Here is a 24,735-nt window from a genome sequence, read left to right as displayed (position 1 = left end):
TTTCCCTGTGAATGTTACTGACTAGTGCACATCAGGAGGGAAGGTGTTCTGTGATCTGTAAAACAGCCTTCCATGTGAAGGCTGGGTCTATGTAGAATACTATTTGAATAGAAAGTAAGACTTGGGTAACCTATAGGGGGGGAAAAAAAAAAAAAGATACTTCCTAACTGTATCATGAAATACTACCTGGATTTGCTTACTTTCCATGTTTCTCTACCAAGATAGTGTCTCCAAATCCTGTACCTCATGTTTTAAAACAAAAACAAAAAACAAGCACCACCAACAAAAAGTGGGAGAAAAACAAAACAAAACAAAAAAAAAGAAAACCAACACACTGAGATCTGGACTTATTTCTCTTTTCCTATTATCTTCCCTTTTTCACCTCACATCTTAACAACTACATGTCTTCCTTTCTGATTTTGCAAGTCTTATCTCCCTCTTCCTTCCCCCCCAAAAAAAAGCTTCATTTTCCTGGCTGGATTGAATCTGTAGCTAATCCCTTCCTGTCTATTTGACCAGTGGTACCCTCTGCTTGTCTTTGCCTCCAAGGTCTGATGTGACTATTATTCTTCAGTTACCCTCTCTTAGTGTTACTGGATCTCAGGCCTTTATTTGTTCTAAAAGGATTGCCAGCTTTGATTTTTATTTTTTTTATTTTTAGTGAAGCTTTCTGACAAGAATGTTTATTTTCTGCTATTAAAATTTTACTTGGCTGAAATATGTGCAATATTGATAAATGTTATATTAATGTGTACAAAATGTATGTTTGTGGAACTCAACGTGAGCAGAAGCAAGTGGCAGTAAGATGCTGTGGGAGGAAGGACAAGCAGATGGTGATAGAAACCGCTCTTTCTGAATCTGTAGTTGTTGCTGAGTCCGGATGACATGAAGAAGTAGAATTCTTGATTTGGTTTACAGTCAGATATGTATCAGGGTGAAAACTACTTAATTTGCAATTTCTTTCTAGCAATTTAACCAGAATACGTAAGATTAATTGTTGGGTGATTCCTTCTAGTTCTACCCTTCACGTTTCGTCTTCCTGCGTATGGTTAGCCTTCTTGGAGTTAGGGAAGTGGTATTTATAATAATTAGGTTCTCTTTTTTTTCATGGAACCATGTTTTTGAGATGCTGTTGTAATACTACCTAAATAAAACCAGAACTATAAAACAAATCTTTATTCTTCACTTTCACTAATGTCTGGGTGACACTTTGAGTCAAAGAAACATCAGGAAAGATCAACTGCAGATAAGCTACTAATGTAGCAGTCTAAATTTGAAGAGCTTCTAGATAAGTTTCTTAACAAGTGTGAAGTCCAAAATACATGGAATAGCCTGGGGAAGAAGCAGTGCATCTCTACCACTACCATTGTAAATAATCCTTGCAAGAGAACCATCAATACCCTTAGGTACTACTACATGTCATTCTGGGTGTCATGCCACTCTAGTGGTTGCTTGGAAAGGGGAAGAAATCCTCACGAATTGTTCGTAAAGGACAAAACCACTGAACATCTTTTGTAAATGGTTACAATTGCTTTATCTCTGATCTCTTGGTCCTTATTCTTTCCAGAAGCCTATAAGATACTTCCAGAACCAAGACTGGTAATTAAATTTCAAAATGCTACAGGATAGCAAAAACAGGGGCATCAGAGAGGAGATGCATTTTATGGCATGTAATAAAATCCTACCTCTCTGACCAGTCTTTGTTCCACGGAAATGCAAGCTACTTGTCTTTCTTGATTGGTTATATTTATAAAACAATTACCACTTCTACTATCATTCTCCCCACTGTTTGTGTTTAACATCCACAGGTACAGATCACCTTTTTTTCAAAGTTCTTAGATTGGACCAACTTCTTGAACAACAGTTCTTCAATGATATTAGGCTTGGCAAGATGCTCCCTCTATTTCAGACCTAAAGAAAGGACTGAAAAGCTTCGTGAGTCACCCCTGTTGCACCAAGTCTCTGCCCTTCATTTGATAATCAGTCAACACATTACAATGCAGGAAAGTCTGTGAACTGACGGTTGGTTTTGTGTTAGGTGGAGATGTGAACTGTGGAACTGGTATGAACTTAGATATGAGTGGCTTAAAATGGTGTATTTTAAGAATATAACACAAGACTTGTAAATATAGTCTTACTGTCACTGACTGGATATTGTTTGTTTGATATGGTATTTTTAAAATAAACCTTGGCTACTCAAACTATTATGTGAAGCTGCACATTTCAATACAACTGCAGATTGTGTTGAACGTTTCTGCTTCACATTGTTCCACCTTCCCTTCCCTTTCACTCCAGTATCAGAGACCCCTATGTTTGCGATTCAAAAAATGAATCCTTTAATCTTCCACTTACATTCATTATTCATTGTGCATTGTCAGTGGATTGCTTCTTCAGCCTTGAATTAGAGATAATTAATCTTAGGGAAGCACTTGTAATTTTACACTTTATGAAGCACTATTGTCTTAGCACAGCAGTGCAGTGGTGGCAAAACGCTCTAATGCTCATTGTTGCTGTTCAGTATCTCAATATTTGTGTGCATTCAAGTCTTTATTTTGCTTATTTGTCTGTAGACTTATGTTGCGGCAGGCATGTTTGTGTTTTGCTTTAGAAGAACTTTTGTTAAGGCATCTTTCTTTTACACAGATTTTTTAAGCAGAACTAGATTAAATTGACATTTAAATGGTAAGGTTAAAAGACTTCTATTCTTACTACTGAAGAGGAAGTCTTGGAAAAGTGCTGGAGGAGTAAGCGTTCCTCTTTAGAGCAAGAGGAATGAAGTAGGCTCCCACCTTGGCATGTTTTGAAAGCGGTACCATGTGAAGGAACACTGACACATTCATTCATTTTACTTCAGAAGCTAAGTTAAATCAGTTGCTGGTAATTGCGCAAATACCGTCTGCACTTAGGAGCTAAGGCTTGATGTTTTCCATCTGGTGGTTAAATGTTTTTCAGCCTTCTTGCTCTGCGCAGAGCTTTCAAGGAGCAGGAGTAGTGTGTGAGCATCTATGTAAGAAGTTTTCTCAGGAATTTGATTTCATGTGTTGCAACCTTTTTGTTTAGTTTACACATCTGTGTAGGGAACAGTTTGTGTTCTGTATCTTAAAATAGCTTAGAAATAGTTCTAAAAGTACTGCTATCTCCTGACAGTACTTAAAACTGATATTTCTAGAATGCCAAAAGAATACAGTTTCAGTAAGAGCTTTAAAAGGTCCTCTTACATCTCTTGAGCTGTTTTTGCCTAATTGTTTTCAGGAATTAATTGCTAAATAGGGCATGGCACTTCTCAAAATGAAGCTTTTGATTACACTTTGTGAAAACGGATGCATCATAAAAATATTAAATATATTTTTTGCATATTAATAGGTTTTTCACAGCAAACATAATTACTTTGTAGAAATGTTAATCTTACCATAGTCCTTGAAAACAGAAACTAGGGAAGAATAATTAAAATTTTAAATAAGATTGCATTATACTCTATGCAATTTGTATGGACTAAAAAAACACAGCTACAACCTGAATTACCCTGTGATCCTGACCTTGTAAGTGGAGTCAAGAGTTAGAATTTATTGTTAGTACAACTGATGTCCAAAAAGGCTAACCAAAATGCAGGCTTTCCATTATTAGCCAGTTACAGTGATGCTAATACTTGTAGTCTAATTGCTGCTAGTTCCCAGCAGTTGATGTGCACAAACCTCTCCCTCCCCATGACCCCATTCAGGCTCACCCTCCTGGCTGGTCCGAGGTGTCCCCAGCGCCCCGAGCTCCTTGCTGGGAGGAGGATGCTGGGGGTGGCAGCTCCTTCCTCCTCCGCTACCAGCTGCCGTGAGTTCGTTTTGACATGCACTTGAAAGGATGTTGTTAAGCTTTTGAACTCTTTCACTGTGGCTTCTGTTTTTTCGTGTGTGTCGTTCTTCAGTGCTGAATCATCTTGTGGTGGTGAAGTGCAGAGGGTTTGGGTTCTGTTCGCACTAGTCTCCCCGGGGGCTGACATAGGTTTGTGCCTGGGATCCAAGTGGAGCAGCTTGGCAGACTGCAAGGATAATCTGATCGGAAGGAGAGTCACTGCCAGCTGTTTGGTACGACAGGGCAGAGATTCCTCAGATGCCATGGATTGGATGATGTGTTTTTATAATTTTGTTGAGGAGGTTAATGTCTGAGAAACTGGAAGTCTGGATTTTTAGGAAGAGGCCTTTACAGTCTGTTGAGGTTAGATCTGGGCCAGGACTGTAAATGTTCAGATTGTCTGTCTTTGTGTTTGTAAGGACCTCATAAGACTCAGTTTTTCTTGAACCATGTTATTTTATTCACGTTTGAAATACTAAGTTTAGATGAAGCTGAGACAAATTTGCCACTCAGCTGTATGAAGTGTAGCAAAACTGTAGGGGAGTCATGTTAATAAAACTTAAGTCTGACCTTTCCTGAGATCAGCTGCTTGGCCTAGTCTATGCTCTGTGATGGCTTAATAACAAATCAGAAATACTGGGAATGCCAGCCAGAATACCTGGACAAAATTTTGTCTTTTTCTTCCTTGATCCCAGATCTTTCCCAGTCCCGTGCATAGGGCTTTTCTTTGGTCTGTTACACCTCTGTGAGGGGTAATGATTTACATCCTTACTAGAGGGGTAGCTTATTTAAAAAAAAAAATAATTAAAAAAAATGCTCAGAATGTTTGCTTGTTTAGGTGTGTTGGGAAATACTGCTCGTATAGGTAAGTTAATAAGTCTGTTAGTAAGCAGGTGTCTTGAATTTTTGTATAGGTGGTGATTGATAGGTTACATGGGCAGTCTGTTGCCTGCCTGTGTTGTTCTATTCCTTTACAAATACCTGTCACTTATGACAGAGAAGTGAGAATTATTCTAAATGCAGGATAATAGATTTAATTTCTACCTCTTAACATCTGAGGAAGGTCCAGAACTTGGAAGCAGTCCTCATCTGCCACGTGCTGTGGCAGCCTCTGCTGAAGTTGTTATATATGTAATGTCGATTAACTGCCTGCAAGGGTTTGGCTTAGGTCAAAGTATTCTGTGCTCAAGAACAAAGAATCAAAATGTGCGTTTCCAGTGGAAACTCAGTAGAGAATTAAAGGGCTTGGTCGCTTAGCGGTAATCTAGAACGACCTGGGAAGTGTTTATGGAACTTGCCCATGGTAAAGCTAGCAGAAATACCAGGTAAGGGATTGAGTGAGGAATTGAAACTGAAACAGTCTTTAGCAGGTCCAAACTGCTCTCTCTTTTCCCCTGCCACATTGCAGGTCTTTTGTTTTTAAATCTTGAAACTGTGTTTTGAATAATTTCTCTACACTGCATGACCAGGTAATTTGTGTATGATTTTCAGTTTAAAAATCTGTTTGCAGCTTTGATTAGGCTCCCCAATATGTTGGGAGTTCTCCATATCTGCACCTGGATCTCGGTATCATGTATAAGAAATGTTCTTAACTCATTATCTAGGGCTTAGCAGACATGCACAACTTTGCCATGGTCCCGTACTTTATCCCCCTGCCACTCAGTGCACACTTTCATTGATTGTTTTTGGGAGAGGTGGGTGTAAAGTTTTCCTTTTGCTGGTCTCGTAGTTTACTGGCAAAGGCATTTATGATCTCATGCCTTCTAAGTACTTTCACTGTTAATGTGCTACCTCTAATATTTTGAAGTTTCCTAAGTATTTCCTAGAAAAAAATATTTCAGCCCTTCATGACAGTAGCAGGTGGTAGGACTATTAGTCTATTGTCAAGACGATTAAAGAGCAATGCTTTTTCATTCAGATTTGAAATCTATAGCAGATGCAGGCTGTTTCATCTCCTTAACTAAATGTGTTTTCCCAACCTTAATAAATAAACTCTTGTCTTTTCTATCAATGCTATTTGCCGTTTAATACTTGTACCTATAATTTCATATATAGTACTAACGCTTTTCTTCTCTTACATCTGAAATTGCTTTATTTCTTAGTGTTAGCATTCCTTTCTTGTTACTTACCCTGCTGTGTTTCTGTTATATCCCCCTCAGTCTCCTCCTTGAATAATTACTTGTAGCTCAGTCTGTTTATTTCCCATCATCCTGGCATTAATATACAAGTAGTTGTGAGATGTTTTATTCCCTTTCTTGGTAGAGTAGTTTTGTTTTCTTCTTTCATTCCTTCTCTCCTGTTTCTTCTTTTTCCCTGTCTCCAGGCTTGGCATTTCAGTTCTTGACTTAGCTGTCTTTTTGAGAAAGTGAATCTTGCATCCGCTGCGGTCTGTTTTTTCTATGTCAGATCTGCAGGCAGGAGATGGGCTTTCTGAGGGGGAGCAGCGGCTAGACAACAGCATGTGAGCTCTCGGAGGGCTGCGATCCGCTACTGAAATCCCTAGACTTGGTCTTTCAGTTGATTAAAGGAATGATGTACTTGGGTTTATGTGGCAAGGTTTCGGTAACAGGGAAGCCCCAGGTCTCTGTGAGAAGACTCCAGAAGCTGCCCCTTGTTAGCCGAGAGCGTTGTGGTGGGGTTTAGCTGCCCGTCGGCGTGGAGCCACCACAGCCTGTGTGGATAGTGCTGCACGTGGAGGTGAGGTGTGCCGGATCCTGTCTGGGTGGACTGGGTTTGAACTGTTTTGGGGAGAGTGCAAGTACGTGTGATTCAGGTGGGTGGTTATGCAGCTGGTTTTAAGAGGTCTACTCTGAGTACCAAAGGCCTGCACAGAGGTCTGGAGCTGCTTTTTTGTGTGTCTGGGCTTGGTGGCATGATAGGGTATGTAAGTTTTCAGATGTTTGAGGTTTTTGTTTAGCTGTTGCAACCAGGTAACAGTGATCTTCACAGCATGTGACATCTCTTCCTGGAGACTACCTAGAAAGAAAAGGTGTGCATTGAAAAGATGTAACTGGAGAAAGTTATCTCATAACATTACAGAAACTCGTGGTGCATCTCTGTTATTCTTCTGTGTCGCTCCACATCTGGTAGGCAGGCCTCTCCGAATCCACTTCCTTGGATTCAGAAAGTAATGTGGAATGGGAGAGGAAGGATTCACTGGAAAAGCAACAACTTGGTCGCTTCTAAGGGGGATTTATCACTTGGTGGCGGTATATGGAGAGATGCAAATCTGAGAAAGTGAAGTGGAAAGGGAATCCAAGGTGGTAAAAACAGTGAAAATTGAAAGAATTTAGGTCAAATATAAATGTGGGTAGAATGAGGGTAAGGACTCTTAATGACAGGAAAAAATTGCTGCAAACAGAAATTAGTGGAGGGTAATGTGGTTAACCGTGGAAGAGGCAAAGACAAGATACATTGCAGAATAATTTGGAGCAGATGGGAGGTGGAAAAAATGACAAGCAAAGGTGCTTAACTGTAAAAAGCTATAAAAGTCAAGGTGACAGGTGAAAAAAATGCTCTAGTAAACAAATTACAGAACCCAAATCTCTTCTTCCCTTGCTGAAGGGAAGGAAATGGGAGAGAAAGAATCAGAGGTGACAGTGAAGTTTTGATCCTGCGGGAGCAAAAGTGCATGCGTTATTTAAAACAAAAGGAGGACTGTAACAAGAGATTAAGAAAGGCAGGCATGCTCAGTCCTAGAAAGAATCCGTCTCTGATAATGGTGTGGTAGGTGTGGGAGAAATAGCTGACACTTGGACTAGAACCATCTTGAAGGAGAAGTGCTGAATTATTGCCGTGTATTTGAATAGATATGCAGAAGTGGCAGCTGAGTTCGTGGAGAACCTGTACTTCCAATGTAGCTGTTTCCTATGAAAGGGCTAAAAGTACTGATATAGCACCAAAATCAGTACGTGGGGGTTGCAGTGTTTACAATTGCACTAAGTATTATATTTTGCTTGTGTGAAACTTGAACTGCTCGATAGATGTTATGTGATAATAACGATGACTCAATTTGCTTTTTTTAATCACTTAATTGTCTTATCTCTTGTGTGTAGATATTTGATTTAATGGATGCCAAAGCCCGTGCTGACTGCATCAAAGAAATAGATCTTCTAAAGGTAAAAATATTTATCTTGAAGAATAAAAATGCAGCCATTATCAAAGTACGTTATTTTTTTCATAGATATACCTGAAGTGTCCACCAGTAGCTGTGTAGAGCTTTTATAAGCCTCACTTAAGGAATCTATAATCTATAATCACTTTAAAAGTTAAAATAGAGAATTAAATCCTATCGAAAAATGCATAACTTTTCAAGTAGAAGTTTCTACTAAAAATATGATATTGTAGTTAAGTGTCTTGTGTGCAATAAAATACTTATTTTAAAAATTGGCTCAGCTGTTTCAACAAGTTTTATCATATTATTGCACAGATGCACTGAAAGAAAAGATCCTTTAAAGTACTGACATGAATCATCGTCTTGATCCTAAAACTCCACCATGTTCTTGCAGGCTTGCATGTTATTGCAAAATGTTCCTCTGTAAATGCTTTTCATAAAAGCATGTACTGTTTGTATCATACTATAATATATTTTAGGTGTGTTATTTGCCTAAATAAAAATGTTTCATTCATAAAATATAAGACACTACACTAAAACATGCATTGTAAATCTTTTCTTAGCAACTGAATCATCCAAATGTAATTAAATACTATGCGTCATTCATTGAGGACAATGAACTGAACATAGTCTTGGAATTAGCTGATGCTGGAGATCTTTCTAGAATGATAAAGGTAGGAATTAACTTTTAAAAATTATTGCTAAAAGGTTTCAGTGTTGAACTTCTTTGACTTCATTCTGCTTGCTCACCACTGAGTTGAATGCAGTTAAAATGGCAAAAACTGGAGAAAAATTGAGTATTTGTACTGACTTTTTTATGTATGCCCAGTGTTGATGCTTAACAGAAGTATTTTTTACACTGTTATCTACAGTGTAAGTGCAGGTGAGGACATAACTAGACTTAATTATATTATTTTCTGTGGGGAGGAAAAAAAAGCTAATGAAAAGCACTGTCATCACCATTTAGAACAGTGCTTTTTGATGGCTTTCCTGATTTTGGCACAACTGTGTTTCGTGTTAGAACATTCTATACTTTATGCTAGTCTTGAAAGCAGAGGGGGCTGGTGTCACAAGGCAGAAGTGATTTCCTCTGTATCTTGAGCTCTAACTGCTAATCACTTTAGCAAACAAAATAATGATTGAAATGGAAACAACTGCATGGTTTTGTAGGCCTAGTTAAATATGTTGTCTTGAGACTAACATATTTTGAAAATGCATTTTGTAATTTGGTTGAAATCACGTACGGTGAACTTGTTGATAAGTGATTGTGTGCTATAGGTTAAGTGATTTTTTTGTACTTCTTAAATGCCAGTTCTTTAGCTCATCAGAAAAAAAATTATCTAGAAGCTGTTGTATGAACTTCATATGCTGAAACTTGCATTAACTTTTAACCAGCTTTTTTTAAATCTTTGTTTGTCATCTGACAACCACCTCCCCTGTTTCCCTACCCTTTTTCCCCTGGGTCTTGGTTTTATTATTTCCCTTTGGTGTACTTTCTTGTGTGTGCACCAACTTTATTGTTGTCAACATAGTGTAACTCAGGGAACAAATACCGCCAGTCGGTTAGCATTCTCTCAGCAACTGCCAGGCACAGAACAGAGTTGTGCTGTTTTGTTTAGGACCAACATGAATAGAGAATGTTAATTTCTTCATTAATGACTTTCATAGTTTGTGGTTTTGTTTTTTTTTTTCCTTTGAGCTTTTTGGAGAATGTTCCCTTCTAGATTGATAATTGTAAGGTAGGACAGTCAAAATTGGGTTCTAAACTGGTTGACAGGGTTCTGTTAATATTTACATCAAAATCTGATATTTTTCTTCATCTCATGAATTATTAATTCTGTGGGCTTACATTTCATAAAACATAAAGGAAGGTTTGTCTTTTCTTTGGAATGTTCAGTTTTGACACAACAGTTATTAATATGAGTACTCTGTGACAGATTGCCTTATGGCATGTCTGGTCTTATGACCCATTGAAGCTTTTTCTGCCTTCCTTCTTCCCCCCCCCCATTTTTATTTTTTTTTTAAATCCAATGTGTGAATAATGGCTCCTTCAGTGCAGTTGGCCTCATTACACCTTGTCCAAGTCGGTGGGCATTTCTTTCAGGCTCGATCTTGGAGGCAGTTTGTGATTCTCCTCTTAACACAGGGATCATGTTTAATGTAGCAAACTTAGATTGCTGTTTGATGTTAATGACAGCCTATCAGGCTATTATTAAATATGTATGAGGTGTCACAATGCACTCAGTCTTCATGCTGCTTGTGGAGGAAATGATTTGGTAGACTATTTGGATGATATCAGCATAAGTGTGGATGCATTGGTTACAGTGTCTTTTGAACAAAATAGTTTAAAAAATGCCTGAAAAATAAATAATATGTATCGGGGTGGAAACTTCCTAGCAAAGTATCTGCCTGTCACATTACAAAGGTCAGTAACTGTGTTGTGTTAGTAAAAAAAATAAAAAAATAATTAAAAAATCAAGCCATGCTTTGGTTTCCAGTATTCTTACTAGTCTGCTGCTTTAAGTTTGTTGGAGGACGTAGTGCCACCCCCAGAAGAGTGGTTGGGTGTCTGGCTGCTGTGTGATTTGTAGAAACAAGGTTGGAACATGTTTTTGAAATTGTAAATGACCACAGTTTGAATGACAGTGAAACCACCGTGAATGTCAAGGAAAACTGCTTAACTGGTTTACTTGGGTATTTGTTATGACATTATTGGCACATCGGAGAATGCTTGCAAAGCTGCTGTGCCTCACAGTGCACCTTAATGAATTCTTTAGTTCTTCCCTTAATGAACCACATCGTCGCTGTCCAGCTTTTCTACTGTCCCTCTTGTTACCTGTGAATAATACTCTCTTTGTCCCCGCTGAGTAGACAACTGAGGAAAATCACTTGATGTATTCATACTGAGGACCAATAATGGATTCTAATAGAATTCATAGAATTTGCTGTATGGAGGAAAAAAAAAAGAAAAAAGTTGTGCATTGGCATTTACGAATCTCATAATGAAATCAGAAGCATCTCATGCGTGCTCTCTCTTCTCTCCCTGTGCCCCCCTGCCCCAATTTAATCCGGTGATTGAATAAGAATCTCACTTTATCCCTGCCCCCCCGGATGTTTCGTCTCTCACAGAAATATGTTTCTGTACAGCCTTTGTTTTTAACGGCCAAATTCTTGAACATGTCACGTTAGTAACACAGAAGAAGAAAATTACTAGTGTCTGGGAGATACTCATTTGATTATAAACTTGGTTTGGCACTGGAACATATAGCTGGGTACTGTGTAAGCACTGTGTAGAGGTGGGGAAAGAAGGAAAGAAAAGTCTAAATTTTTCTGTATCTGTAACTTAGATTGCTGGATAGTATTGCAATGAAAAGATGACAAATAAATAACTGTTGTACCTGTTTCCTGTAGCTTATGGTTGTCAGTGTCTGTGGTCTCCACTGTGTGGTGGTCTTAGGGTAATCCAGCTCCTGAGGTTACAGGTAGTTGATGGAGCCCTTGGGTTACCTTGTCACACCACCTCCTTGCAACGCAGAAATGTGTTGTTAAGCAGGGTTGGGGCTTGATCTCCTTTACTGTTAATCATGGTTCTCTTCCACCACAGGGACAGGTTGAACAGTGTTCTGTGGGAGCAAAATTGCTGACTTGGACAGGATTTTTTTTTATTTTTAAGCAACAATTGATATATATTGGATAAAGAAAATGCCATAAACAAATAAGAATCTGCTAATTGCATTAGCCAAGAAAATACATTAGAATGATTCAGTAAAAAAAAATAAACAAGCTTGTGCTAAAGGTGCTGAAATAATATAATTTCAAGTCTTGCAGAATAATTAGGATGCTTTATTTAAAATTCAAGTTACTAGGTGTAAGAAGGGATGTTTTGAAGACACTGCAATGCTTGTTTTAAATATGATCAGCAAAAAGCTTCTAGGTCTATTTCCTTTTTATAGATATTTTTAGTTTTTCTGGCAAATAATCTTTCTATACCAAAAAAAAAATGCAAACTTTAAACTGAATAAGTCATCCAGATCTTAAGGAACTAAATCATGTTTTGGGAGTGAGCTTGAAAGCTTTCATCTAAAAAGTTGAAAATATGTTAGCTAGTAGCTTTCTCAAGAAATGGGGAAAAAAAAAATCGAATTCCACAAAATGTCACATAGGCACTTTAAACACTATTCAGAGAATGCTTTAATGTGTATTTTTTCAGGGTTAAGTTTAAAAATAAAACTACAATTATCTAAGTTAAATAGGCAAATATTTTAAAACACGAAAAATTTGTAAACGATATGAACTTCATACTGATTTCTCTTTTTTTTTTTTGTAGTTGGGAACAGTGTATTCATTGTCCTTATCTATCTATCTATCTATATAGTTGTGCTTGTGGGGTAAGTTTATATATATGGATGTTTGCATATTTATGTATTTTAATCGGACAATTTAAACAGTGATAGCTATTTCCTTGCAATCAACTGGTGCGTATCTGGATCGCTAGTTGTGGCGTTGCAGTAGCTGGGCCTCTGCTTAGGCAGGTTTTAAGTCTCATTGATTATCATTCTGATGTTTCATCTCTGATGGATATTTTGGGCTTCCCTGGGTGGAATAGCGTCAGGCAGCTCTCTTCTCCATGTGGCCTGGGATGCAAACCCTCCCTCCTCTTCGGATGCCAAAAGATATTAGCAATGAGCTTTTTTGGAACTCATTTGCAGTGCTGAAGGTGTACCGCAGGCTTTTTGGTACATTTCAGAGCACACGTTGGCTCTAAGTTGACTTTGTTTAATTGGAAGAGTGATACTTCTCTTTGTCATGGTAATGGGAGGATCTGGGGGAGAGTGAGGCTCGGGCACCACTTGTGTGGGGAAGAGGTGCGGTGTCAGAATGCACCAGGTCAGGTGTTTGCCTCTCCCAGGGCATCACCCAGTGTGTGGGGAGGGAAACCCTCAGCTGGCTCAGACAAAACTGGCTGTATTGTTCGGCTGCCTTGGTACTGATTTACGGTTTTAACAGTTGTATGAGATTCTGGGCCTTTGTGTTTGGCAGGCTGGCGGGACAGAAGTGGTGTTTGCGATGCAGTTTGGCTGGCAGTGTTGCAGATGCTGTGTTCTGCTGTGCGCGCACCCCGGCTGGAGCAGGACAGGAGCTCTGCTCACTGTTGGGGCTGCCAAAGGTTCAGCTGTGTGGGAATGTGTTTTCAGGTTGTCAAAATATAACAACTTCATACTAAAAAAGTTCTATGCTAGCTGACCTCTTCAGAGTGTGTTTCCAAAAGATGTATGATTTAGTAGAAGGCGAAGGAAAAGTGCATTATTCTGCCAAGGTGTGGTTTTTATTTATTTGTTTGTTTTAAAATCTAGTAAGCGTTTCTTCTGAAAAACTGTAGCCCTTATATATTAAAGCAGACATAAAACTTGGAAAGTGGATTTCTCTTAGAGTGATGGCCATGAAAACTCACACGAAGTGAAATTCTTCAAAGAGAAGAGTTCGTATTGCCCAACAGGAATTGCAGGAGCACAGCAGCCAAAGTGGTGAATTTCCATACATGCAGAGCTGCACAAACCTCTTGCATATCCTAGTGCTGGCAGCGCTGTATACCACCTGAGCGACTATGAATGCTTCAATCTATAGCACAGGTGACTGAAATGAAATTGTTTTGCCAGAAACAGCTTTTTTCCAGATGCTTTGGATGAGCTTAAACTTCCCTGTCCCTTAAAGGGTATTTATTCTTTCTAACAACAGAGAGAAGAGAGCAGTCTGAGCAGAACATAGACGAAGAGTAGATGGGGACAAGCAGCCAAGCACTCCTGGAGCAGGGAGAGGATCTGACTGAGACGGGGGAAGGCAAGCGAACTGGGACTAGCTGGTGAGCAGTTAGTGAGACAAGGTAGACTGGGAAGTGACCACTCAAGGCGTTAGAGGCTGAAGAGCATAGGAGAATGAGAACCGGAGTAATGCGCTGAGAGAAAGGGGAGCCCCAGTGCTGAAGATGAACACAGTGAGCCAAGCAAAGGACCGATTATGTTGCCAGAAGGCAGGACAGGCTGTGCGGGGACCCTGGGCAGACAAATGGACTGTCAGTAGGTGGAGAGCCTGGCTGGGGTGATTTGGACAGGCTGGGGACAGGCAGTGATTGCATAAGCAGAGAAAATGGGTTGAAGAGACAGGAATGGGGAGGGGACAGGTCTTGGACAGGGGTAGAGAAGAGGCAGGCTGTGCAGGAGTTATGGATCCCCCAGAGGTAAGGGGAGCACAAAGAAGAGCCTGTCCTGCAGGGGGTACTGCCCTACTAAGAGTGGAAGGGGACTGATGGTTCAGGAGCGCTGCTGTTCTGCTGCTGTCAGCAAACGTGCACGAAGTCTGCAGGCGTACCCATCTGGTATCTACTGAAGGATGATGCTCTGTTGTGCAAGTTGCTTGGTCAGCTCCAGCACTAGCTGTGGCTGTAAAAGTGCCAACTCTGGTAAGCTGCATGTAGCGATATGATGGAGAGCCTGCGTCTCTGTTGTTATTTTTATGCTTTTTGTAAATCGAGGGAATTGCATATAACCTAAGGAAGCAACACTGAATCTGCAAAAGCAGGCATTCAAACCTAGCGAATTATACAACTGAGTATCTTACACTCCAGCAAATTACAGGTTTAGTTCTTCCTTGACAAACCACTGTTCTGCTCGGTGTTAAGGAAGGATGCAGCTACTCTGGGTGGGAATTATGCTTGTGCAGTACACGCTGTAATTTGTTGTGGCTGTGCTGCTGCCTTTGCTGTAGCTGTAGTTTCCAAGGCAGGGAATTTAAGGAAGACAAAGGTTTCCTGGTTAATGCAGTTGAATGCTGTTCCAAAGACTATCCTTTCTTACTGCCTCTGGTACTGGTCGTAAGGGATACTGTATAAACCACTTCAACTGCTTTTTTGATGGGAACTGTAATTGCTTATTCTGTATTTCTGATAATCAAGGTAGAACTGGGGTTTGATTTGTAGAAGCACTGAGCGTTCACAGCTTCATCTGATCTGAGCAGAAACTGTGCTTTGAAGATGAACTGTTTCATAAAGCTAAGTATGTTGAAAAGGAGGTGCTTAAGATTGGTGCCAAAAGTAATTAACACTTTTGATCTTAATTCTTTGCTCCCCATTCTAGTCTGTAAAATAGGGATATTACTATCTCATCATTTTTAAGGCCGTTTGTGAAGATAAACCTCACAAAGTTTATTTTATGAATTTGATGTTCCAAGGATGTGTATCAGGAAGCTTCCCTCCCCAGTTTATATTTAATAATAGGCTTTGAATAGTGCACGCTAAATAAAGCCTTGAGACATTTTGAAACTGCTCATTAACTGAGTGTCATGAATGAATGAGAAAAGGGTCTTTTGAAATAATAATTAAAAAAAAAAGGAAAACTGAAAACTGCTCGCACACTCTTGGGGGAAGAAAGTCTGGTGGCTTTAATTCTGAGGGTTTTTATATGCATATTTGCATCCAAATGCTTGACATAGTGATTTTGAAAGAAGTATTTTTTAAAAGTAGTCTTTTGTGCATTTTTTTTTTCGTGATAATGGTTTATTAGGGCTGGCAAATGCAAGTTTTAAAAAGTGGCTCCTGACTTGCAGCATTTTTGTTTAGCATTTGCTTATGTTTTATAATATAGAGCGGTTTACCATCTTAGTGAAAGTATGACATTAATAAAAGCTTCAAATATTTGCATTTTTTCCTTAATATTCTTTCATTTTGTGGCACCTTTATTCTTAGGTTGTTTTTCTTGTGTAGGCATTTTGGAAAATATTTTTAAAAGACAGCATCACTTGAAGAAGCACATAATAGTGGGGATGCTCTAACACAGTATGTGTTACGTACAGATCAAAAGATCAGAACTAAATTATTATTTTTTTTTAATGCCTTTTCTTAAATGCTAAACTTGGGGCTTTGAACCAGTCAGGTTAATTTTTGCCACTAACGTTTTTTAAAGCTACTAAAAAGCTTTTTCTTAAACTTTTTTTTTTTGTAGAATTGAAAAAATGTCTCCTTACTCAACTTGGTTTATCTGTGCGAGTTATGTAGTAACAACCGAGGCTGTTGTTTCCAGTGGAAGCAGTCACTCTGTGAGTGCGGTTGTACAGTCACAAAAGAAAAAGAGAAGGCAGAGCCGTGTCAGGGCAGGGAAGCTGGTTCTGGTAAGCTCTTGCTCCCCGGCCACGTGCTGGCCCCTCGCCTTGGCTCTCAGCTCCCAGGCGAGCAGCGAGAGCAGTTTCCCACGTGCAGGTAAGGTACCTGTGTGTGCCAGGGGAAGGAACGCTTCTGTCTGCCCCTGCCACTGGAACAACGAGAATAACTGGGCAGATTTCCTGCTCAAATCAGCGCTGTTTTGTCAGATGGACAGTCCCCATCTCACAGACACCGTGCCTGAAGCTATTGTGTAAGCTGGCTGGCGTTCCTCTCAAGGAGTGTAATGGTGTCAGTCATCTACGTATAGTTAACTTGGTGTTAAACTTCGCTGCTCTGTTCAGATAGATCTAGCTGGAGCAGAAGTGCTTGGGGTGTTGCATCTCCGCCTTCGCTCACTGGTGCAAGAATTGTTTGCCTCCCTGACTCTTCTTCAGAGAGAAAGGCGAATGGAAAGGTGTTCTTAACCAATGGTTCTTAGTGCCTTTCTTGTCTGAGATGTCCTGCAAACAATGCTGGAGGATTATTTTTAGGTTTTCACCCAGTTTTTGTAAAATTTCCTATGTCAGTGTTCGTACTGTGTGAGTAACTTTCTGAGAATGGAGAGAAGATTTCAAATTTGTCTGCCTTACTTGTAAAATGAAAAAAAAAACAAACAACAAAAACCTTAAAATGGTAACCTCTGTATTTACTGTGTCATGCCATTGCTTTTTATTAGGAGGTAGAGTTAATGATTCAAACACAAATTTCACATCTTCATGCTGTACCAGTTTTCCCAAGGGGCTTTATTGGAGAGAGATGCATGTAAACAAATACTGTTGAATTTAAACGTGGCTGTGTGTTTTAAGAAGCCCTGCTCAGCGGTAACTGCAGGGACAATGAAAATGATGCAGTATTGGAAATTTTATTTTAGTGGCTCTGCAAGTAGATCTGGTTTTGTTAGGTGATCTTGATCTCTGAATGCTGTATGTTCCTTTTTTTTTTTTTTTCATGAGCAAAACCATTAGGTGGGAACAGAGTGATTGTAGGTCAGGTAAAATGAAACGAATCCTTGAAAAAGCAATTGAATGGAGATACATATCTCTCTGTATATTCAGGTGATTTTGGTCAGAGCTTTGTAAGGGATCACAGTTGAATCAAGAATGCTATTAGCAGTCTAATTAATAGATTATTAGCATAAAAATATATACTAAAAATGGAAATAAGAAAATTTTGACTTGTATTTTTCTTGCAATATTTCTATTTCTTTTAAGTAGGTGTCTTTATTTTGATTGTGTGTGAAAGGAGAATGTGTTTGAGGAGAAGTTTGTCTCTTTTTTTTTTTTCATTTGTTGTTGTTGGTTTGTTTCTCTTGGGGGGGGTGGTGGTGGGGAAGGTACACTTTCATTTTAGTAGCCTGGCATTCTGCTGAACAGAGCCAGACAAAGCTCCTGGGACGCTGCTTTTCTGCTAGAACTATAGAACCTTTTAAATAGAAAATAATTTGTATAGAAACTCCATTTCTAGATGTGAGTCTCAGAATCATGTAGGTGTTGCTATCCATCATTACCAGCCTTTTTTGATCCAGCAAGCCCATGCCAGTTCAGGTTTGTTCCTGTCGCATTGACGAGGTGAGACTCCTGCCTGCACTTAGTAGTGAAACTACTAAGTAGGGAAACTACTAAGTAGGGAATCTGCGTGGTTTCCTACTACAACTGCGCAGCCTCCTCTGCCCTCTCTCTGTTCTCCCCAAGGCAGCAGTGTGCTCAGGTGGCCAAGAAGGCCAACAGCATCCTGGCCTTAATCTCAAATAGCAGGGCCAGCAGGACCAGGGAAGTGATTGTCCACTGGTGAGAGCTCAAATACTGCATCGAGTTTCGAGTCCCTCAGCAGGTAGGGTATTGAGGTGCTCGAGCACATGCAGTGAAGTGCAACAAAGTAGGTAAAGGGACTGGAAAGCAAGATACACGAGGAATGGCTGTGGGGACTGGGGCTACTTAATTTGGAGGAAAGGAGGCTGACAGGAGACCTCATCTCTCTGTGACTACTGGAAAGGAAGTTTCAGAGAGGAAGGTGTCAGTCCCTTTTCTCAGGTGCAAGTGTCAGGACATGAGAAAACAGTCTTAAGTTGCAACAAGGGAGGTTTAGATCAGACTTCAGGAAGAATTTCTTTACAGACAGTGGTGAGTCCTATCCCTAGAGGTATTTCAGAGATGTGTAGATGTGGTGCTAAGGGACATGGTTTAGTGATGGGACGCGATAGGTCAGGTTGATGGTTGGACTTGGTGATCTTGAAAGTCTTTTCCAACCTAGGTGAATGACTCTCTGTGATCCTACATTTAAAAAGAATCCCAAAGAAACACAAGCAGAAGTTTCTAAGAATGTCATTATGTGTTAGTTGGCGATTCCTTCCTGCATCCTTTTCCTCTTGATGAAGTTCAGATATCTTCCCATAAGTATGTGGTTGTTGATTCACCGTGTTCTGATAAGTCTGATCTTCTAATCTTCTGATAAGTCTAGGTAATCATATATCAAAAAATAACTTCATGATTTTGTAAGCCACCAGTGAAGTTGTGAGAACAGACACAGTTGCCATCAAAACGTGAAAGAAGGGAAAGGGAATTTCTTTAAAGCAAGGAAACAATCATTTTTTTACTTTTACTTTTTACTTTTTCCCTAGATTCCCTCTTTCAGAAGGCAGCTCTAGCCTAGAGCATCCACAGCAGCAAGACTCAGGTGAATGTTCTTGTGGGCTAGTTTGATGCTAATTTAGGAGCAGATTTTTTTTTACACTTACTCTGCAAAACCTGTTCAAATAATGAGTTTATCGTCTTTCTGCAAGTGATGTTCACACACCTCTTCATTTCTAGAGTCTAGCTTGCTTCTTAAACCCACATTTTTAAAATTTTTCCCTTCTTGTTTACTGAGGTCTAAGCCAGCCTAAATGATACCTTAAAATCCTGTGAGATGCCACCATCAGAACTGAATACTATTTTCTTTTTTTTAAAGCATGGCTACTGAGGAATAGGCAGTCATACCTGAAATCTGCAATTTTATTGAAATCTTCTGTTCTTTGTTAATCTGCAGGAAATTCTTAGGTTTCTTACAAGAGCCAGACGTAGTAGTCCTACATACTTCCTTTAGATTTAGTCTTCCAACTGCCCTTGTTAAGCCTAGATAAGACCATTTGCTAATTGCTGTCACTTTTGCTTTTGGAATTTGACCTTTAAAGCATCATTTTTAGAAACTCAGTATAATTTCATGCTTTCATATTGACTTCAAACTTTTTCCCCATCTATCTTTCACTTTTTTTTTCCTGTCTCCAAGAAATTGAATGGCATACGCTGTTTATGTGCAAGGCAGCTATATTTAACTTTACTAGGATGGAAACATTTGGAGAATATTTCATTTTTCTTCTAACAATTCATTAGGGAAAACCTGGAGAGTTCTATTTTCCCATAATGAAACTGCTCAGTAAGACTGTAAAAATGGGACAGAAAGACAAACTGGTGATATAACTTGCCTACCTTAAAGCTCTTTAAGGCATTTGAGTAGCAAATCTACATGCAGAAAAAAAACACATATTAAATGACTGAATTGCAGTTTTATCTGTACTGACATTGTGAAAACTCTTCTAAGCAGCTTTTTGTGATTCCATTCTCAACGATGGAGATGGAAGTTTCATGGGATATGGCTTTTGAAATGGCTAATTCTTGCTAGGAGACAGTCTGCTGCGTGAGCATGCCCGGTGTTCCTTATTTACCTGGTAAAACACTAGCTTGCAACAGAGCCCAGGTTTTTAATGCACATACACTAGCAATTTATTTTTTGCCCAGTTTCAACAACGTTGAGGCTGATCTTTCACCTCAAATGGGATTTATGTTTTTTTAAAATGTCACACCCTAGAAGGTCAAGGATCAGAGGGACATCAGGACTGCCCTGTGAGCTTCAGATATGCGGAAGAAGCAGGAGAATAGGAAAACACTGAAGATGAGATTACTTCAGAAAGCTTTATGTCAGGGCATACTCCTTTGAGGTTAAATTTGAACAGGTGACGGTAACGTGTACTATGAAGGGTAACTTTTGATTGCATGGACCTTAGACTGCTTAAGACACGACAGCACTAGGCAGTGAGCTAACACTGAAGTGCTTGTGGTGCTGCTGTGCTCTGCTACAATAAAGGATGTTACTCTTTTGCTGTTGTGTCTTTTGCCTTTTGGCTTCTCCAAAGGAAATGGCAAAACCTGCAACCATTAGAACTGCATTTTTCATTGGAGACTATTTTAAAATAGGGGAGAGAGAGAAAAGCATCCTGCTTTGAGTGCAGTTAACACATGCTATATGGATTTAATTATGCTGTTTGGCATAAAATAGGTGTAAATTTGACTGTTTCCAATCAACTTATATTTCTTGTTAGAAGGTAAGGGTCCAAACAAGAATGGGATTCCATTTCTTCATTGACTTTTCCAAGAACACTGCATACTGGACTGTTTCCTAGAAACATACAATTTATTTCAGCAGCTAGTTTTGCAAAATCGGTCCTTCCTAGTGGTGGAGTCTTTTCATCACTGTCTTGCTTATTGGTGGACAGTAGCCCAAGAAACCATTGAGAATATGTATTTTGATGAAAAGAGTGTAACTAATTACTACACAAAATAATGTTCAGTGAATTTATCTTAAACACATAGGTATTTTTACTTGTAAATTTAGAAATAACCCAGTGTCTTTGTTCAGTTTACTTATTGCTAGCAAACTTAACAGCTCTCTTTGACATCCTCTCTAGATGGATGAACATTCAAAATCTACAGGGCTAATAATTGATGTTTTCAGGAAGAGAAGTTATTAGTATCATGAAAAATTGAAATGCTTTCAGTAGAATTAGACTACATCTTAAATTGTTGTTATATTGTATGCTTGCACTGTAAGAACTGAAGCAGATTTTGTAGTGAAAGCCATCAGTGTATTTTTAAAGTACATAGGAATGGAAATCCATAATGGAAGGTATTTGTATTTCAGACATTTTGTGAATGGTGTTTCATCACTGCTTGTACTTAGATTTCAGTTAAAATAAATAAATAAAATCAGAATGTTTAAATAAAATACCTAGTTATAATTATGATAATTTCAGAATGCATTTTAAATCAAGGAACTATGCTTTCATGTGCACGTACTTACATGTATTGTGTGTTTGTTTTTAAATGAAAAGAAACCTGGTCTCCATCTTCCTGTTGACATCAAACAATCCTCTGATATGCAAATCCAGCTATGGGGAGAACAGATACACAGGGCTTGTTTGGATTCAGTCCAAGACTGAGAAAATTATATTTAAACAAGTAATTTATATTCTTTGCCTCATTTAAATGAAAATGCATTTTTGAAATAGTCCCTATAACTAAAAACACTTTGGTGAAATTTTATGATCCTTTGTATGACTGGTACGTTTTACAATAGCTATTTTAAAATCATTTTTCTTGTACTCCTGCATGTCTCAGTAATGTGTAGATGCAGCTGTCAACTTCTCAGTGGCACATTTGAACATAGCATATGAAAATATTTTTATTTTTCCAGGGTAATAAATGTTTGTTGTATGAACTTAGGGTGTGTATGATTGTGAAGTGTGTACGTGTGTGTACACACGCTATTAAAATACATCTAAGTATTTTTCTTTCTATCTGAATTAATTAATGCTGTTCATGTATTTCCTTCGTCAGTTTAAATCTGTCAAAATAAGAATTCTTTAAAAAGAGACAAAACGAGCAACAGTTTTTCAGTCTTCTCACCTTTAGCTGCAAAATTCTTAATGATCAAAATTGCACGTTTTGACATTGGCTGAATTCCAGGTTTTCAGTATGTATTTTAGGAGGACTATATTTCAGTCCCTGAATATTATATTTGAAGGTGATGTGTTTAGCAGAGCATAATTATGTTTTATGTAAGTTTTAACAGGCTATAGAACTGCTACCAGTTATTGGGAATGGTTGTTTATACATGATGAGAAATACTTGAACAAGAGTTTGATCACTATGAAATGTTCAGAAATAGGCAGTACTCCTTCAATCTTAGAAACTTCAGCCATGCATAATCTGATCTAGTCTTACGTGACCTTTCTTGGTGACTTCGTGCCACTGCTGTTTTTCCTCTATTTGGAAGAGGAGGACATGGAAATTCAAGTTGGTGGAAGGAAGTGTTTCATTTGGGAGGTTCTGCACACATACCTTTATATCAGATGGTCATTTGTTCTGTGGTCACTTTCTCTGCACTAAGCTATTCTGACCACATTAATCCTGCCCTGAGAATTGTTGCATGCCATGTAAATCCTTCTTTTTTGGGGAGGGTGGTGGTGGTGCTGGTGTGAGACCCTGGGGAAAGAGCAGTTTTATTCCACTAACCTCAATTGTGGCTAATATGTTAACTGATTTTAAGCATGTATATTGATGAAATATGTTTTAATACTTAAGGAAAAAGCTTTCTTCTGTGTCAAGAAGCTTTTATTAAACCTTTCTAATTAGCTTGTGAGCCTCATGTATTTGATTTTTAACTAAACGATTTTCTATTTTTATTTCTTCAGCCACTTTATGCAAGTTTTAAATTGTGATATGTATTGACTATCTTTTTTTTCTTTCTTTTTTTTTTTTTTTCTTTAAGCATTTTAAGAAACAGAAGAGATTGATTCCTGAGAGAACAGTTTGGAAGTACTTTGTTCAGCTTTGCAGTGCATTGGAACATATGCATTCTCGTCGTGTTATGCATAGAGGTAATAGAAGATCAAAGTTTTATCTTCAGTAAAACTTTTACTGTATGAAAATGAAGCTTGTTCAATGCAAGTTACACCAAACACCAAATAATCATAATGGAATCAGTTTCAACAGCTGACACAATGTATGTTTCTGTAATGTTTGTTAGTAACAGCAAAGTGTGGCAGAAGTTGGTGCTTTGTGTTTACTTGGCTGTGGTAAGCATTTGTTTGCAGCAGTGACTTGTGATACTTAGTTTTCAAAGTAAGGGATAGTTATGCAAGTACTGGAAATCCTGCTGCTGCTTTCTCTTCACTTGCTCAATTTGATTTCCTGGCTCTCATTTTCTGTTATGTTTTTCTATATTTATCCATTTTTCCCTATTTTTTTTTTTTTTTTTACAAAAGTATTTACCTCCTGCCATGCATCCTTGCAGTGATGTATTGGCCTTTCTCCCTTACCTGCTGGCCGTGAGCATTTTCTCCCCTTCTTGGCTCCTCTCTGCTCTTTCCAGTCTGTGTGTCAAGTACTGTGTCCCAACAGCCCTTGTAGCTGACAGCTATCCCTGTCAGGTACTAAATCTCTTCTACCCATTGTAAACCTCTGTGCTGCTTTCTCCTCCGTATGTTGTCTTCATTTTGCCTTATAACTCTGAGTCAAAGGAAACAGATTGTAGTATAGTTGCTTCTCAGATGTACTTTTTTTTTTTCCTTGGAAATCCCTCTAGCTATGAGATGCAAGCTATATATGGGTTGTCTCTCTGGGTTCAGGTGAAATTAGATGTCTTAGGTTATCGGCTTCCTCCTCCTGTAATGCAAATAGCTGCCTAAAAGCAAAGTTTCTCAATCTCTGATGAACTGTTGTCATTTGCAGCCAGAGATGCTGCACCCTTTAGCAAGATAAACTTGGATGCGCCCCTGCAAATGGCTTTCCCTATTGATTCTCCTTTTCTTCTCTACGCATTTGTACAAACATCTGCACGTGCAAATTAAACAAAGAGAGGGATATAAAATTACAAATTCTTTCTATAAGATACAGATATCTCACCAGAATGCTTTGTGATGAAATTAGTTTATTTCAGTTTATTTTGGCTGAAATACTGCCTTCAGAGTTTCTGGAAGATCTATGGTTATACACTGAATTAACCATTCTGTAAGAAGATAAGGGTACGGTTAAGGTAAACTCTTCTCTTTTCACACTTAAGTGTTTTTCTCTAAGTTTTGAGCCCCAGTGTGTGGCTCAGTAAGAGCTGGGGACACTTGCCAAACAAATAGCAGGTCAGTTTACTAAGAAGACTAACAGTTAGGTACCTTGTTAAAAAATCATAACATAAAAATCTTTGCTGTAGTCCCTAAAGGATTGGATTAAAACATAAACTGAATATTGCTAGTGAAAAATAACTGTCTGGGGTATATATTGTTCCTTTTCTTTGTTTCTACTTCATTAGCCCAATTCCATTGACAAGTTCAAATAACCATTCTCCTGAGTAAAACTTTTCTTTTGTTTTAATACCTTCTATTAAAGAGAATCAGTTACCTATTTCAAATAAATAACATCTTGCCTCTGCGGGTAATCTGATCAGCAAACGTGATCAAAAATGTGATTTACAGTTCATGAAAACATGTTTTGGTCTGTTACTTAAAGCATAATAAGTTTTCTAGTTCTAATGGTAGTCCTTATAGATAGTTTACATAAAGAAGTAATGAGCTTCGCTGTATGTGTTTCTGTGATTATGGGGTAGATGATGTGGTATTTAGTTTTCTTTTTTTTTTTTTGAAGTATTTTTTGCAGCTCTTAGATTTTTTTTTGTTTGAGTGATGCTAGGACTATTAAAATAGTTAATTTAAAATTCTGAATAACGAATTCCATCTTTCTAAAAGGCACTGTCAAATTTTGTTAGCATTATCCATACTTAA

The 24,735-nt window shown here is 38.5% G+C and overlaps 1 protein-coding gene across 3 annotated transcripts in view; it reads left to right on the top strand.

Moving 5' to 3' along the window:
• Window positions 1-24,735, top strand: part of NEK7 (NIMA related kinase 7) — a 69,182-nt gene that overhangs the window by 18,700 nt on the left and 25,747 nt on the right. For all 3 annotated transcript variants that reach the window (XM_067001195.1, XM_067001194.1, XM_048066939.2), the window contains 3 exons: window positions 7,899-7,961; window positions 8,521-8,631; window positions 22,731-22,839. In XM_067001195.1, coding sequence (XP_066857296.1) covers window positions 7,899-7,961; window positions 8,521-8,631; window positions 22,731-22,839 — 283 coding nt within the window. The remainder of the gene's footprint in view (window positions 1-7,898; window positions 7,962-8,520; window positions 8,632-22,730; window positions 22,840-24,735) is intronic.

This window comes from Anser cygnoides, chromosome 8, assembly GCF_040182565.1.
Source record: "Anser cygnoides isolate HZ-2024a breed goose chromosome 8, Taihu_goose_T2T_genome, whole genome shotgun sequence".
NCBI classification, from domain to species: Eukaryota; Metazoa; Chordata; class Aves; order Anseriformes; family Anatidae; genus Anser; species Anser cygnoides.
Note: the sequence above shows the minus strand (reverse complement) of the source record. Positions and strands in the feature narration are given on the sequence as shown.